Source organism: Brachycentrus maculatus, unplaced genomic scaffold, assembly GCF_059751285.1.
Source record: "Brachycentrus maculatus isolate JH-2025_06_01 unplaced genomic scaffold, ASM5975128v1 h1tg000169l, whole genome shotgun sequence".
NCBI lineage: Eukaryota > Metazoa > Arthropoda > Insecta > Trichoptera > Brachycentridae > Brachycentrus > Brachycentrus maculatus.
Window position 1 is genome coordinate 240,884 of NW_028280922.1, and position 17,363 is coordinate 258,246.

At 32.1% G+C, this 17,363-nt stretch overlaps 1 protein-coding gene across 1 annotated transcript; it reads right to left on the reverse strand.

Moving 5' to 3' along the window:
* Positions 1-371: 371 nt before the first annotated feature.
* bou (glycosylphosphatidylinositol anchored membrane protein boudin) lies at positions 372-11,153 on the reverse strand. Its single transcript, XM_088261914.1, has 3 exons — positions 10,953-11,153; positions 5,191-5,346; positions 372-2,266 (listed from the first exon to the last, which is right to left on the reverse strand). The coding sequence occupies exons 1-3, from the start codon at positions 11,014-11,016 to the stop codon at positions 2,046-2,048; spliced, it is 441 nt and encodes a 146-aa protein (XP_088118040.1). The 5' UTR covers positions 11,017-11,153; the 3' UTR covers positions 372-2,045.
* Positions 11,154-17,363: the final 6,210 nt, after the last annotated feature.

Sequence of the window (17,363 nt, forward strand, 5' to 3'; positions counted from 1 at the left end):
TGTAATTGTACCTTAAAACTGTATTTGTTTGTGAGATTTTTTCAAATTCTTTCTTGCTTCTTCCTCTGTTTAGATGTTAATAAAAATCTCGATTGGTTATGTATTTGTGTACAAACATTTTAGCACTCAAAATATTGTTAATATTATTTTAAAAGTATGTTACGGACTAAAGTGAAAATGAGGAAAAATGGTTTACTATTTTTAAAAATCATTTCATTATTTTTTACATATGTATTGTCGTTTACATGTGACATTTTTCTTTAGCGTACCATTTCTGTTTTAAAATTTATTGATTAAGATAATTTAAAATAATAAAATATCGGTTTTATGAAGTAAATTAATATTACAAAAAGGAATAATAAAAACAGCAACATCACTTAAAATATTTAATACGAATTAGAACAAAGTACATTTCACAGACAAGTACGGGTAGGCAGGAGGCAGGAGGCAGGACGAGTACTCCAGTAGTAGGAGCAGACACAAGTACTCCATCCAACTTGATCCATATTACATTCTACACAAACTATGGGAATGTGAGTGCAATATACTAGTATAATGGTGGAGTTGTGATGTTTATTACAGTATTACTAAATCGGTGATATTTTCATTGTTTACACTTAAATATAACTAACACATTTTAATCAATTGTTTGTACGCACAATTTCACAAACATAGCTCTGGGTGCATTATGGTGCAATGTTACCAAATATCTGTCGCTTTAGTTCCAAATTACAATTTCATAGCGGAGTCTCGGTTCTCTCGGTTGTCCAATATACCCTCGGTCCTGATTATTGCGCCGCCACACCGCGTGTCCAACTCTAAAACCGAGCTTCCCCTATAAGTGTAACGCACAATAAAAGCTCAATAATTAGAATTACTTAGATTCGAAATTAAATCAGAGCCTTTACTGTATTTATCAATAATTCAATAAGATTCCCTTTCGCTAGCTAATGAACGCACTATTTAGTACTTTATACTCTATTTTGGAATGTATTTTTACAGTCAAACATACTAGATTTACGTATTCTGCCTACTAACGTTAGTAACAAAGCCATTATTTGGCAGTACCTTTTAAAAGTAATTTTCGTAAAACCAAAGATTTTTCAAATTTTAGTGTTATTTTTTTTGTCATACATACGGACCGACCAATATTAAGAGTGATTTTATATTTAGTTTATGTAAATTTAACCCTTAGAGAGCAGAAACAATAGCTACCTACAAACTTTGTAATCTATTTGGTACATAAATACGTAATACATACAAAAACATTGTTCAGTCACATAAGAGATTCATAACTGTTTTATTTTTAGTGACTTAAATCATTATCGGAATGATAAATTGTTTACATTTAAGTTTATTTAGCCTACTATTCTATTTTATTTATATATTCTATATTCTTACCAAATAATTAGTAATAAAAAAGGTCACATGTCGATCTAACACAATTTAAAAAATGTACAAAACATCGAAGACTTACTGGACATTTATTTAAACAAAATATTAGGTATCCAAAAAATTTGGTGCGGTATTTTATAGCATCTCGCTTTATAAGAACATGGAAATCTTGACATCCATGGGACCTGGCATTGCTCGACTACACGTTAAACACTCCGTAATGTTTGCCATTTTGCCCATTATTGAATATTTATATTACCTCAAATCTTAGGAGTCGTATATATGGAGTTTGTATCTCGGTTGTAACTGACAGATGATACTGTCATCTGATGTGAAGTAAATGGGTTTTCCCTTTTGATTATTGAGTGAGAATTATTTATAGATTATTTGAATTGAAATAATAATAAAAAATATTACCTAATCGCTATTTGAAAATAAACATCTTTTTAAAAACAGAATAAATTTTGCCATTAAATTTGTATGTATTTTGAGAAACTTTGGCGATCGAATATAATAATAAAAATGAACCGCGGAAGTGGTTTACCCTGTTCAATACATCCGGGCATTGTCGATAATAAAATGAACCGCTTCCATGTTTTTTGGTCACCCGATATGAGCGATAATAAGGGTGGGGTTGTCGGGAGTGTCCCTTATCTGGTCCGGCACGCGGCGGTGAGCGTGGCGAGGAGGGCGGCCAGCGGGAGCGCCACGAGCCACGCGCCGCGCGACACGGAGGAGGAGGAGTTGCAGCCGTCCGTGCTGCACGTGTACACGCACGAGCGGTACTCCAGCTGGTCCCCGAGGTGCTGCACGTAGTTGCAGTAGTTGCCCAGGTCCAGCGCGGAGCAGTACCGCTTGGTCCCTATACCGCCTGCACACACGCACACACTCCCGTTAGTCACAATAAGAGGACAAACTTTAACTCATTTCTTCTTTTTAAAGAAATACATATATTAAGGCTTTTGCGATTGAATAAAATGTGTATAAATGCAATAAATGAAATTTTGGTATTGAAAGTAAATATTTAAAATTAGCAATACATTCCATATGTTTAATAGATGTCTGCTTAGTAAAAATATTTTTTCAAAAGTACAGTTTAACATTCTCGATTTTTGTACTTTTTTGAAAACTGACATTAGAATTATATGAAATGGGAGAATTTCAAAATACATTTTTGGAAAACGCGATTAGTTTTTTTCCTTAGGTTTTCTGCACAAATCTATGGTTAAAAAGACATGTGTCTGAAAATCTGTGCGTAGTATAGAGACAAATTATCTTTACAAAAAGGAAATTTGGAAATATTAAGCCAGCCTTTATTTTCTGCCAAGACATTTATAATATAGCTCGATATTTGTACAGCCCTTAGCGTTTAAATTCAGTGTGTGAGAGCAATCAAAAATTAAAACATGTTTTATTGACATGAATCTAGCAATTTTGGTGCCTTTTTTCATCATAAATTCAAATCTAATTAAATTATTATGTGCATTATTTTTCAGTCATGTGTATGACAGGCTCTTATTATTACATTTTTTGTTAATTTTGAATTACATAAATTAATTGTAAATGTCACTTTAATGTCTTTATTCTACAAATAAAAGTATGATTTGAAAATAAGTGCGCTTTAAAAATGGTCAAATTTATATTAACATTATTTGAGAAAAACAGCGGACTCACTATATGTATGGATCTAGAACAAATATTTAAACATTAATTTCCAAATTATCGGGACAGCCGTATCACTGTTATAATTATGTATGTATTTATGAAATAAATAATATTATTTTGAAAACACATAAAGAAACTAGAATTAACTATAATTTTTGGAGCTTTTACGAGTCATATTTTATATATAGTAAATATTTTGCTAAGACTTGCATTTGATGGTTCTTTGAGATATAAAAAAATTATATCGTAATGTGTATATGTAGTTTTAAAAAGACATTATTTCACAAAAATGCAATAATTGAATGGAAAAGAATAGTTTACTTAGCTTTTGACTGTTGAGGCCTTTGTAAGTGTAATTTGATGCTAGATTTTTACATTATATCAGCGTATTTATTAGTGCTCAGTGACAGTATTTCTATTTATTCGATATTACTATAATAAGTAAATATTTGATATGGAAATTTAGACTGGATCACTTTAACATATTTGTGCAGCATGAAGTAGCGTGTGACGTGGAAGGCAGTTTTGTAATAAATGTTAATAAAGTGTCCGCTTGCCGAACATGCACAATATATAATTCTACATAAGATTTGTGTTTTAGTTACAACCGCCACCGTTCCTTCTTTTGTCCCAATTCAAGTAATAATGTTACAAAATTGCCATTAAGAGAGAAGATCAACACTCCAAAGAACCAACATTCATATTATGTATCATTAGGAAAAACAATATAAACACAATTTCATATATCGCTGGTTATATGCCAAAGGGCCACAATTAAACTCTTTATTCCAAAAATGGTATCTAAATTGTCAACATTTTCATATTCAAAAAAGACACCCATGATTCTAAATGAAATGGACATAACGCTAGAATCATGGGTGTCTTTTTCAAATATGCGTAGCTTGTTGACGATTTAGATACCATTTTTGGAATAAAGAGTTTAATTTAATTTTTTGGCGTTGTGGCCCTTTGGCCAGTGATGATGTACATTGCATAGTATGACTAATGGAAGATTTTATCGGTAATATTGGATTACATTTGCAAGAAATGCGTATATAGAACCTGGAATCAATATCAAAATTTGACCTAAACCTAACTGACCAATGGCCTCCATAGTGACCACACTTGGCTTCCATAACGGAGGGTCATCTTCAAGATGGAGAATTGTAATCAATTGTATTCCATAAACACTTTATTATTCGTAATAGTGGCCGCCATCAAAATCTACGCACATGTTTAATATTAATGGTTTTATGAAAACCTTTAATTAGTAAAATAATTGGGCTTCTTTTGAAAAGATTAAGGTATCGCTTCTTAGCGATAAATCTGTCAATCTACTGACTGATACAGAGAGGTCACTAAATAAATGAGATTGTATCGGATATAAATATGAATTCCTTAACTGACCCCTTAGTGCTGTGCTCTTGATGCAATATTGCGCCTCGAACACGTCGACGCACTCGTCGGCCGTGAATGTGTTATCCGGTTCATTAATAAGTACGTCCGTGCAGTCGATGGCTTGCGCCGAGTCGCACTGGAAACACTTAATACTCCGCACTTCACGGATCCAGTCCAGTCCGGTCAACGGTAAGCAGCATGAAGCAAGGACAATTTCCTCTGTTAGTACAATGTTAATAAGCGATCAATGGTAAGTTTTGGTTACAAGTTGGCACTTGGTCATGGAATAGTTTAACATCAAGGTTATGATTGACAATCAAGTTTACACTATGTCGATCCAATACGGTGTCCTTTGCACCGACTGTGCAGGGATAAAGGTAAAAAAGAATGATATTTATATAAACATCATCCTGACTTCCGATATAGGAAAAGAACAATCCTTTAAAATGTTTCAAAAAGTTATTTTGTTGAAGGGTTACTTAATTTTAGAAAAAGTCAGAATGCCTATAGTATAAAAGAAAAGTAATAGATCATGAGACTAATTTTTGTAAGTAGTTCCAAACCAAAACAATAAGATAGTGTACCCTGAAAAATCAATGTTATTTTTGTTATCAGACATGAAAATACCATATATACATACCTTTACCTACTACCGGTATTACTGAGAATGGTAAAATTAGTAAGTTAGAAAAACATTATTAGTTTGCGGTCGGTGGTGTGCGTGCGTGGTACCTTCGAAGCGCCCGATGTGCTTGATGCAGTAGCTGGCCCCGAACACATCGTCGCACCCCCGGGGAGCCAAGTCCTGGTCGTCGTCCAGGAACTCGTTGCAGAGGAAGGGATTGGTTGGGTCTGTGCCCACACACTGGTAGCAATCTATCGCCACCACTACATTCACAACACAACAAATAATCAAATAAAGACAGGATATTTTACTAGCGTAACCACTTATTTACAACATTTTGAGTGTGTCCAAATACTTGGACCTCACATACTAATATAAGAGTTTCTGCTCAATAAAAAGCTTCTTTTCATCTCACCAATAGATGTCTCTAGTGAAGTTCTAGTGATTCAAGAACAATGTTTCTAAATTGGTTCATATATCGTAGTCGTACAGGAGAAAGTGACCAACTGACAAAACGTAAAATGTTCAGGGGGGCCATTTAAGTCAGTTTTGCTTGTCAAGAAAATAAACATCAATGCAATTAGTCATTTTAACAAGTTAATATAAATAATACTTTCAAGTTTGAAATCGCTTTGGGATTTTTTCAGGGCAATATAAAGCTAGTAAGATATATAGAACTTCCGAGAATTTGAGTAGTGTGGTTGTCAATAATGGGTAGAATTGGTGAATGTTACACGTGTGTAAAGTGATCACTTAAACCAGCCTATGACAGTCGTCAGCCCCGTAAATGCCCAGACTTCCATATTCTTCTTCATCTTTGATGAGATGTCAAAAAATAATACTTAATTACACCTACCATGGGAACGAATGCGGTGGTTCAAAATGAATCACCCTATCCGAAGATTTTCAATTTTCATTCGTGCATGTTTTCGGAATGCCCAGAAAATGTACTATATCCCAGCAAAAGCGGCATATTTCTAACATAATAGTTACCCGCTACAGGGCAGAAAGTGTTGTTTTTGCATTTTGAAGATAAGGTATAATTTAATTATTTTTTGAAATATACTAAATATTTTTCAAATGGAGAAAAAACCTTCAGGTTTTACCTAAAAAGATCTGTTACACAGTAAAAAGTTCAGTAAGTGGCTTGAATTTATTTTTATTACATTTTGTTATATTTCAAAGCTTTAAAAACGTTCTACTGAAAAATCAAGTTTTTTGATTTATGACGTTCTTGAAAGGAGTGAGCGATTTGTAAACTAGACAGCTGCATTATACATATTTATGAAACGGACACAAATATTATCAACACTGGCGGCAGCCACTTGATGGATATCATCTTTTTCCACTTAACAGAAAAACTTGTAAAAGTTAAAATAAAAATTTCCATCACACATTTTTTTCTTTTAAACAAAAAAAGTTATTCACAAACAAAATTGGATGATTAATTTTGCGCCACCATGAATCTGTTTGTATATTGCAGCTGTCTAGTTCACAAATGTCAAATATGATTGACGTTTGACATATCGCTCACTCCTTTCAAGAACGTCATAAATCAAAAAACTTGATTTTTCAGGAGAACGTTTTTAAAGTTTAAAAATATAATACAATTTATTAAATATAAATATCAAGCCACTTATTGAACTTTTTACTGTATAACAGATCTTTTCAGGTAAAACCTGACGGTTTTTTCTCCATTTGAAAAATATTTAGTTTATTTAAAAAAATAATTAAACAATACTTTTTCTTCAAAATGCAAAAACAACACTTTCTGCCCTGTAGCGGGTAAATATTAAGTTAAAAATATGCCGCTTTTGCTGGGATATAGTACATTTTCTGGGCATTCCGAAAACATGCACAACTGAAAATTGACGAATTTTGATTTATGACGTTCTTGAAAGGAGTGAGCGATATATGTTCAGATGTCAAAAATGTAAAATAACTTCTTAGTGTAGAAACTCTGATTTGTGAACAAATAAACACACTCAAAATGTTGTAAATAAAATAACTGGTCAAACTATCATCTGAACAAAAATTGAAAATCAGGTTTTCAGGCGTTTCCCAATATGTAAAATAATCCGGATTCGGATCATGCGTACAAATAAAAGGTTTCTTCTAAATAAAAGCTTTCTAAATCCAATCATAGATGGCTGAGTGAACTCAATAACGGAACGTCACGAGATTGATCATATATGTATGACCTCCGAAATTTCAGTACCTAGTGTGGTTGTCAATCACGAGTAGAATGGTAAAAGTTACATGTGTGTAAAGAGATCACTTAACCAGCTTACGACAGGTCGTGTCTGCTTTGTAAGCTCTGTAAATGCCCAGACTTGATGTCAAAAATGTATAAAGTTTATTGTTATTTTTAAAAGGCGGGAAAATGCGGGTTCTAAAAGAATAGGGGTGTGTTCCGTCATTATTATATTCTCGCCCAAAATGATATTATGAAGAAAGCTCGAGTACTGTGGATGGATGGCTCGAGTGGAACTTCAGGGAACGCTCGAGGTAAGGGTGAGAGGACCTCAGATCAATATTCCAAAGAGATGGCGCCGGTGACGCAACGTAAACCAAGAAATAATCCATAAAATGCGTGCCAATTCAAGATTGTTTTTAACAACATTTAAATTTGAACTGCTTTTAAAAATTACGATTTGTATTCGTATTTTTTTTTGGCAGAACAGTGCGAATAAAAATGTCCATCTGAATTTTGCGATCTTTGTTTTGCAGCCAAAAAAATCGCTATTTTCGATTTCAAAAACCTGCACTATCACATGTTTACTGTCGAACCGCAATAAATTTACTTTTTGACTAGAGAAGTTTATTTTGGTAACAATGTAGTGTGCATTATTTATTTTATAGTACTATTTTACTTTTATATTATTTTAGAGATTGCGCCATGTAATGTCGAGCCAAACTCGACTCGGAATTGACGTAATAAATTTAGTGTGTGGCCACAGTCGGCATATAGGAGTGGTAAGGGTTAATTTGTTTTGTATCGCATCCACATATTCGCTACACGTTGCACAAAAAGATATAGATAAAATCTAGTTCCGCTAAAATTGAAAGTGATATACGAATATGTTGGCCGTTTAGATGGTACGGATGTGGATAGAAGATAATGTCACCCGTGTAATAAGTGAAGAAAATATTCAGAGCGGAGCGGCACCAAACTCGATATGTATGAGAAAGTAAAAAGCTAATCCGAACTTTCTGTACGGATTGTAAATTCATAAATATACCGACCACTTAAATAATCTTAGGATTATATCCTTGGCATCCAAGTAGCATCTAACAATAACGGTGTGCCGAATAACGTACATAATATTTATTATTATTTTCCTTCAAGCGAGGTCGAGTTACGTGAAGCGAATCACGGGATTTCTTTGGTCATATAATTCAACACTAAACTCACGCGTGATGATGTATGACCACTGCTGACTATTGATATTCCTCAAGGACACTTTTTATAACGACAATTATAATTACTCTTTTCTACGCCGATCACTCGACTCTTTTCGACGCCGAGTGACGAAATAAGGGTAAAGTAAATGATCAATGAGGCACAGAGTTGAGTTTTTGATATTGAATCATATCAATGAAATTTTAATTTTTTTACTATTGCCTTTCAATATGTGTATTTTGTATATCTATGTACATACATTACAACGTGGGGTAAGTTCCCTAAGTATCTTCGAATCCATGTTTTCGAGTTAGCCACACAAAAACTCGATTTTCTGGTTAAATACGTGTCAAATATGCATTATAACGCATTGAAATCATAAAGATCAAAAAAATATTATAAAAATACAAAAACTGAATAGTTAAATTGTTTTATTTTACATTTTTGCATTTCCCATAAGAGTTACTTTGTTGTATGTACATACATAGTAATTACCCCACGGTATTTTTCTTGCAAAACTTTTTGGCACTCGAAAAAACCCTAACACGAAATATAAATATCTTTTGAGTCAATTGATTAATTTGCTATATTATATTGTGATTTCAACTGATTAATCAGCCGTGTATCGTTTATTGCACACTAATGTCATATTAAGACGATACATTATGTTTAAATATTAATTGTTTAAAATGTTTCATTACTAGGCCATTAATTTGTCTGGACTGTCGATGGGCGGACGAGCTTTTTGATAAGCGACTTGTGTATTCCACAGTATTGGCAATATTGTCGACGTTCAACGTCTAAACAACCCTATCACGTTTCGGGAACCAGTCATGTGGAGATGCGATAGTGCCTTCAGCGGTCCAGTCTCCTGGAAACTACTATTCTGCAGTCTGGTGTGTGCTATCATATCACACACAACACGATGACATATCGACTGCATTAGTATTTATGTACAATACGTGTAACATTCGTGTACGTTATCGTTTTGGGAAATTTAAAACAATGTTTTTTTGGTAAATTCCGCCAATGTGTTGAATTAGGTAATCCATATTTTACATAATAGACTTTGTCATTAGTATTAGTATTAGTACTCTTTATATAAGATGCGGTGTAACACATGATTCCGCTTCTTATGGACACATCGAGTCCGGGAAATTTGGCCCAAATAAGCAGCTGATCCGATGAATGCATGTCCCGATTAAGCGGAATCTATCGTAAATCGTTTATTACTATATGTACATCATAACCAATGATGATTAATTATTTCTAGATGTTTCATTTATCCGAAATACTGAAAGCACTGCATTAGATCGAAACAATGCTGCCTTCATGATTATATGGCAGGTTTAACATTGCGACGCTTCATGTTTCAGTCCTGAGGTAGTATCAAATAAAAATTAGAATGACAAATCAAATTTTGGCCGGGGAATCGAATCTGGGACCTCCAGGACGGTGACCAAACGCACTTACCGCTACACTATGGAGGGCAGACGAATTGTCGACTCTAGATTCTTTTGAATATTAGCTCGATGTGCAAACAAATACAATATGGAGCAATATTTATTTGCCTTGGTGATGAAATATTGCATAGCTTTGTTTATAAAAATATGATGATTCACTAGAAAGTGAAGTCCATTCGTCGAGTATTTGGGTTAAATGAAACGTCTACAATAATTGTTTTACGCATAAACAAATTCATCATCAAAATATTTTGCACGTGTCCAAACCTTTGTTCACAAATCTGTGTTTATCCTCTTAGGAGTTATTTATATCGACATCTCCACATAGATGACGAAGAATATGGAAATGTGCGTATTTACAGGGCTTACGACCTGTCATTGACTTGGTTTAAGTGATCGCTTTATACACGTGTGACATTCGCTATGATTCGACAACCACAATACTCAAATATCGGACACCTTTTGCAAGTGAACGTCTATGGTAAAGTTGAGGAAGTTTTTTTATTTGGCAGAGACCTTTATGAAATGTATGTAAGATTCTTCCCGAATAAATGTGATAAATGAGTTAAAATACAGCTGCCGTGAAAACAAAACCAAAAAAGAAAATTCTATAAAAAAACTACCATATACATATTTTTTTCTACCATACATTAAAACATGGGTTTTTCTTCAAGATTACAAGATTCTCATGTATCAGTTGCTGTGCAAATAAATCTACCAAAAACAATCAAAGAAAAATAAACAGCAAAGTGAGAACTTATTCTTTTTTGAGGTTATGAATTACAGGTATGTTTTAATTAGGAAGTTTATAAATTGAAACAGGTTTTAAAATAATCTTACCGAACTTTGTTTAATCTTTAGCTGCCGTATAATAAAAGCAAATTATAACATAATTGAAAAGTGATACACAAATCAACAATGTTTTACACGCCCATTTTTAAAAACAACATCTTGGTATGTATCTAAAAGTTTTACGGAAAGTGCAGTGTTTACTACGATTTACCTGTTCTGGTTGTCAAGGCGAACAACGCGATGGTGAAAAGCACTTTATTCATTTTGCAGAACATGATTGATATATGTTTAGTAAGTTAAATATCACTTTGGTATACGTGTTTATTCGTCAACCGAATTTACCAATAAGTAGAACTAAACACAAACAAAACCAAACTACAGAACGGCGCGATCCAGCGATATTTAGTAAACTAATCGGCCGCCGACGCGGAGTGGAAGAACGGGAGGTAGAAAACAACTACAGGTAGATGATATGAGTGGGGGAGTAGGCTTCATGGGTGCCACAACCGTGCGTATTGTGAAATATTTACTCGTATGCTTAATACCAGTAGCTAATTAATATACTGTTTTTTCTGATACATTATGACATATTTATATAATAAAATACAAAATTTGTTTTTGAGCACTTTTATATCGTACCAATCGAACTCAATACATACTTTTTCTTTCAGGGATAGATAAATACCTACTAGAGAAAGTAATACCTTAATGTCCATAAGGTATTTTTCAAACCCGAATGTAGAAATAAAAATAAAAATAAAGTCAATATTTTAATTTATAAAGTTTACAGCAGGTATATTCGCTGAGTAAAAGCTCTTTTCGTTAGCCTTTTAGCCTCTCAGTATATTCATAAAAACGATTTTTCTGTTATTTGAGAAGTATGAGATGGACTATCTGAAAGCGTTGGTGGCCAAAGGTGGTTGATTTGTTTTACCTAAAGTTCACGCAATACAAATAGAGATGTTTTAAAGTTATTTTGTCCGCATAGGCGTACGGTGATTAGTAATTTTCTCATTCTAACTATTGATTGCGCCTTACATGTCATGGCACAAAAACTATTATTGTTGATCACATGTGTTTCAATCACATGAAGATTTATTTAAGTAGTCAGTTACGAATAACGTAGGTATCTGAAAAGTTGCCTGTTTTTAGATTATGCGGAATAAGAAAAAAAATGTTTATCGCAAAGATTTAACAAATATATATTTACGTTATAATTTAAGACTACATAATTCACATTTTAGATGAATATTATTTATGTAATTTAGAAATATACTACATTTACAGATTTACATTACTACATGTATCTTTGGAATCCATCATAACATTGGTTAAACATATTTTTGTAAATTTCACGTGTGCGGTTCAATATATTTTTGTAAATTTTACGTGTGCAGTATGTCGTTCTTGAACTAAATATTGCAGGCGAGATGAGTACCCATTGTTAGTTCATGGCTGGTGATAAGAGTCGAGATAAATTTATTATTATAATTCCCGCTGACGCCTCGCAGTTTGAGAGCCATCCACTTGTCACGTGGGTGCGGCGGGCTGCTCGCGGGGAGGCGGGTGGACAGTGACGTCACACAACTGTCATCGTGCGGCCGCTGCGGTTTTTGATTTGTAATTTCGCGTGGAAGTGAATAATTTCTTGCTGGAATTACTGATGACTTAAAAAAGATCATTATTAAAAATTGTAATAAATTTATCACTTTTTAGGTTTGATGTAAGGAGTTGGTGATTTTTGGGAAACAAAAAAACGTTATCAAAATGACTTTTCCTTATTTTTCTTTGCTTCTCGCCCCCTTAGTATAGTGGTTGCCTTGTTTGGTTACCTAGCCTAAGGTCCCGTGTTTGATGTCCAGGATGGTTTCAATATATAAAATTTTAAACCCTTATCCGCACCCAATGGTGCATAGGGCACTGCATCATATAAACGCAGTGTTATCTTGACCGTAAACATGTGAAAGAAAGGTGATCTACTCTTCGCTTCAGGTACCAGTGCAGTGTAATATTAAATAAATAGAACGACTCTATTGGAAATGCCTGTAATTAATTGATCATTCTCTTCGCAGTTCTTATATTTGCACAAACGCTGTCTGTTTAAACTAGTCTGTTTTTGGTTGATTGGGAATTGTTGTTTTATTGCGATAAGCCTGTCGATAGCATAATTTGAAATATTGAAATAAGTATTATACTTTTATAAATTATCATAATACATTTTTATGAACTCAGCTGAACTACCATCTGTAATTAACTAGTTTATAAAAAAAAATCAGTGCTGCAACAATGAAAAAACCCATGAAACTAAATAATCAATTAATAGGTATTGACCTTAGCAAGACAATAGTTTAAAACTGTGTAGTATTTTGTCAAATCATGCATTTTTAAGGTTAGAAGTTGTATTGGGGCAAGGGTGTCCAGCTTGTCTATCGCAAAGAAAAATTAGGTCGATTCCAAAGCGAATATATTTATAAAAAAATATTTTGTTAGCGGTGAACCGTCACTTTTTCCGCCGCTAGGAAATTATCATATTTAAATATGTATATATAGATATATATATATATATAAATATATATATATATATATATATATATATATATATATATATATATATATATATACATATATATATACATATATATATATATATATATATATATATATATATATACATATATATATATATATATATATATATATATATATATATATATATATATATATATATATATATATATATATATATATATATATATATATATATATATATATATATATATATATATATATATATATATATATATATATATATATATATATATATATATATATATATATATATATATATATATATATATATATATATATATATATATATATATATATATATATATATATATATATATATATATATATATATATATATATGTATATATATATATATATGTATATATATATATATATGTATATATATATATATATATATATATATATATATATATAATATATATATATATATATATATATATATATATATATATATATATATATATATATATATATATATATATATATATATATGTGTATATATATGTATATATATATATATATATATATATATATATATATATATATATATATATATATATATATATATATATATATATATATATATATATATATATATATATATATATATATATATATATATATATATATATATATATATATATATATATTTATGAAGATTTTTATATTTGAAAAACAGTAAAAATAAAACCATTTTTTTTTTCATGAGAATCGCGTAAGAAGTTAAGTTTAAAAATTAGCTTTCAGCGCAAAAAAAGGTTCGTTCCCTTGTAAATACAAAGGTTTATCTAGAAATTGACTAATAACTTTGACAGCAGTCTTTTTCGAGTTTAGAAACGTCGATAACAACAAAGTGGTAACCCCGGACACAGGAATACAAAAGACAGGTCAAAATATGAAGTGAGTTTAAACAAAGGCCGCGAGTGCTGACCGCGTATCGGTGAATTTTATATCTGATTGAATTGTGATGAACTGTAGGTACAACATTTTGAGTGTGTCCAAATATTTGTCCACAAAAATCTGGATTATCTCCAATTACAGGAGTCATTTTCCATAGTAGACTTCCATATTCTTCTTCATCTTTGATGAGATGTCAAAAAATAATATGAACTGTAAGTAATCATTGAAAAGAGACAGGATTACTGAATTAAAAAAAAAAACTCAGAGCGAACGTTACTGCGAGATTTGCAATGAGAATTTTTATTCGTTCCTACCCTTGCAATATTTTATGACTTGTTTTCGATACATTTGCTTTTCTATTGGTTGATTAAAATTTTACACGCATGACCAAACCATTTTATTTATTTATTATTTAGAGTTTGGCGTTTTGGATATTATTACGGTTTCAGAAAAGTCTGATAATTTATTTACTTCTATTTATTTTTCTTTTTCGATTCCTAACCGTATTTAGTGAATTAAAATATTATTATGTCAAAATAATTCAAATGAATTATAATTCTTATCTTTATTTAATACCACCTTGTACTGGTGCCTAAAAAGCAGGAATGGTTGCCCTGCCTTCATGTAATTGACAATCAAGTTGACACTGCGTCAATCCGACGCAGTGCCCAATGCACCATCTGCGTGCAGATAGAGGTTAAACCAAAAAAGTTGATATCTATGTGTTTGAAGCTGCCCACTCTTTCCATATTACATATTTTCCATATTACATATTTTCCATATTACATATATTACATATTTTTGTACAAGTAGGTAACTTATAGTTTTTGTACAAGTAAATGCTATAATTCGGGTGAATGAGTGGTAAAATATTTTATGATAGATGTTTGTATGATGAAATAAGGAAATATTGCAAAGCTGAATATGCGTTATACATTAAATTAAGAAAACCATGTTGGGATGGTCTATATACGTGGAACAGATGAGTTAGGAAAGAACGGAAATAAAAATCTATATGATGAATGCAGTTTGAAGTAAAAGCAAAAAAGATCGATGAAAACTTGATATAACAAATGACAAGTGCTTCGAGGACTCACACATTCAGAGACCAGGCGTGGGAATGATTGGCAGGTATGTATGAGTAGAGATGAGAGAATGTTTATAAACACCAGTGACATAGCATCCTATCCACTCTTGCTACTCCTGTGGAGAAGCAGCATAATGGTTAGTTAGTTCATGCTGTCTTCCTAAAACCAGTACATCATCAGCTGCAACAACATTTTCTCAGCAACTGTGCAAAAATACAAACCTACCACGTGTTGGATAATGAAGGAAGATCCTTTGTGTTTCTTCTGGAGATGAACACTTTAGAATTGACCCAGTTTAATATAACCTTGTGCTGTTGATAATGAAGAACTGCGCCGACTTTTTTGGTTACTTAATAAAATGAATGTTATCCAATAATAATGTCCATAATGTTTGACAACCCTGATGAAAAAAGAGTATTGTCGGTTCACAAGGCCGAACCAACGGTGCGAAACAATTTTTTTACTGCAGAAATAAGATCAATGATCACGGCCATTCTTCAACAAAAACATTATTTTTAGGAATTAAATTGAGAATGTTGTTTTCAACATTCTTAACTAATATTGAAAACTTGAATTTTCTTCTATATTTCAAAATATTTTGGCTATAAAAAATGTGTGTTGTTACTTAGGCAAATGTACTCGTATACATATACAACTTATCAAAATTTAAGTAATTGTGGTTGTCAATCATGGGCAGAATGGTAAACGTTTCACAGAGTATAAAGTGATCGCTCAATCTGGCCAATGACAGGACATTAGCTATGTAAATTCCAAAATTTCTGTTGAGACATCAATAAACATGTTTTTTACTACAACTATCCAATGAATGAAATCTTCTTCTTCTTCATCTTGTTGTAGGCCTTGTGGCCTGTTTTTAAGAGGGATTAGCCTCCTGCGATGTCAATTCCCAGCTATTGACCCATCTCTTTGGTGGTCTGCCCGGGAATCGTCTACCATGGGGTTGGCCGTACAGTGCGATGCGGGGGAGTCTGGATGGATCCATTCTCTTCACATGCGCATACCATTGTCTCCTTCGTTGCCTTCCCCACCTAACACATCTTCGATTTCGCATATTTCCCTGATCCTGGCGTTTCTTATTCTATCTCGAAGACTCTTACCTGATATGCTTCTTAGAGTCTTCATTTCTGACTTGAAAGAAATGGTTATGTTAATTAAATAATAATTCGGATACTTTAAAAATTCACCGCATTATTTTTGTTGTTGTTGGAATAATCCCGCAAAGCCTCTAAGAGGCTTGTCTGCATGTAGGATAGTAAGAATAAGGAAGGTAAATGTAAAAAACACATCACAAACACCCAGACCAATTGAAAATAAATCTTTCTTGAATTTATTTTGCAATTGGCGGGAATCGAACCCGCAATTCCAGTTTCGAAGTCAAGCGTCTACACAACGACGCCACGGCGCTTGTGTATTAGGACCTTTCTCTATTAAAAAAAAACGCATTAAACCAATAACTCAAGAGAATATCATAAATATTTAAAGGGATTTAAAATAAAATGCAGCACGTTTTAAATAAAAGTTTTAATTTTTTTTAAGAGCAAATATATTCACCAAATATTGGACAGGGACAGTGTCAAACATCATAAAATGGTACAAATTTATAAATAATAAACATAGTGTTTTGTTAATCGAGTGCAAACTTTGTTAACCAAATAACACTGTAAAACAATATCCCAAATATAGATAATTCAGTTCCCACTTATTGAAATGCACCCATTAAAAAAGTTACTATAAAATTGATTCTGTATCTACATTTGCAATTTAAAATGATCGTAAAACACAACAGTAAGATAATGTATCTACTATAAATATTAAGCATAGCAAAGTAAAATAAAAATCACAAAGTTTTTATTTAATTTTTAAAAAATAAACAGAAATTCACAGCGAAAGGCAACCACTATACTCTCTCTTTATATGTATACAAAGAGTCGCATGTCTTATATAATAATTGGACAATATATCGTATGAATCGAGTCTTTACTAAATCTACCGAACACCCGATGTATTAGTAGTAATATTTAGCC

What these genes read in the sequence shown, in the direction of transcription:
- bou (XM_088261914.1), bottom strand. Translation starts at nt 11,016, where the DNA reads ATGTTCTGCAAAATGAATAAAGTGCTTTTCACCATCGCGTTGTTCGCC. An exon ending in CGCCTTGACAACCAGAACAG is followed by an intron (nt 5,347 to 10,952) that starts GTAAATCGTAGT and finishes TTGTGAATGTAG; the next exon opens with TGGTGGCGATAGATTGCTAC. An exon ending in GCACATCGGGCGCTTCGAAG is followed by an intron (nt 2,267 to 5,190) that starts GTACCACGCACG and finishes GCGTGTGTGCAG; the next exon opens with GCGGTATAGGGACCAAGCGG.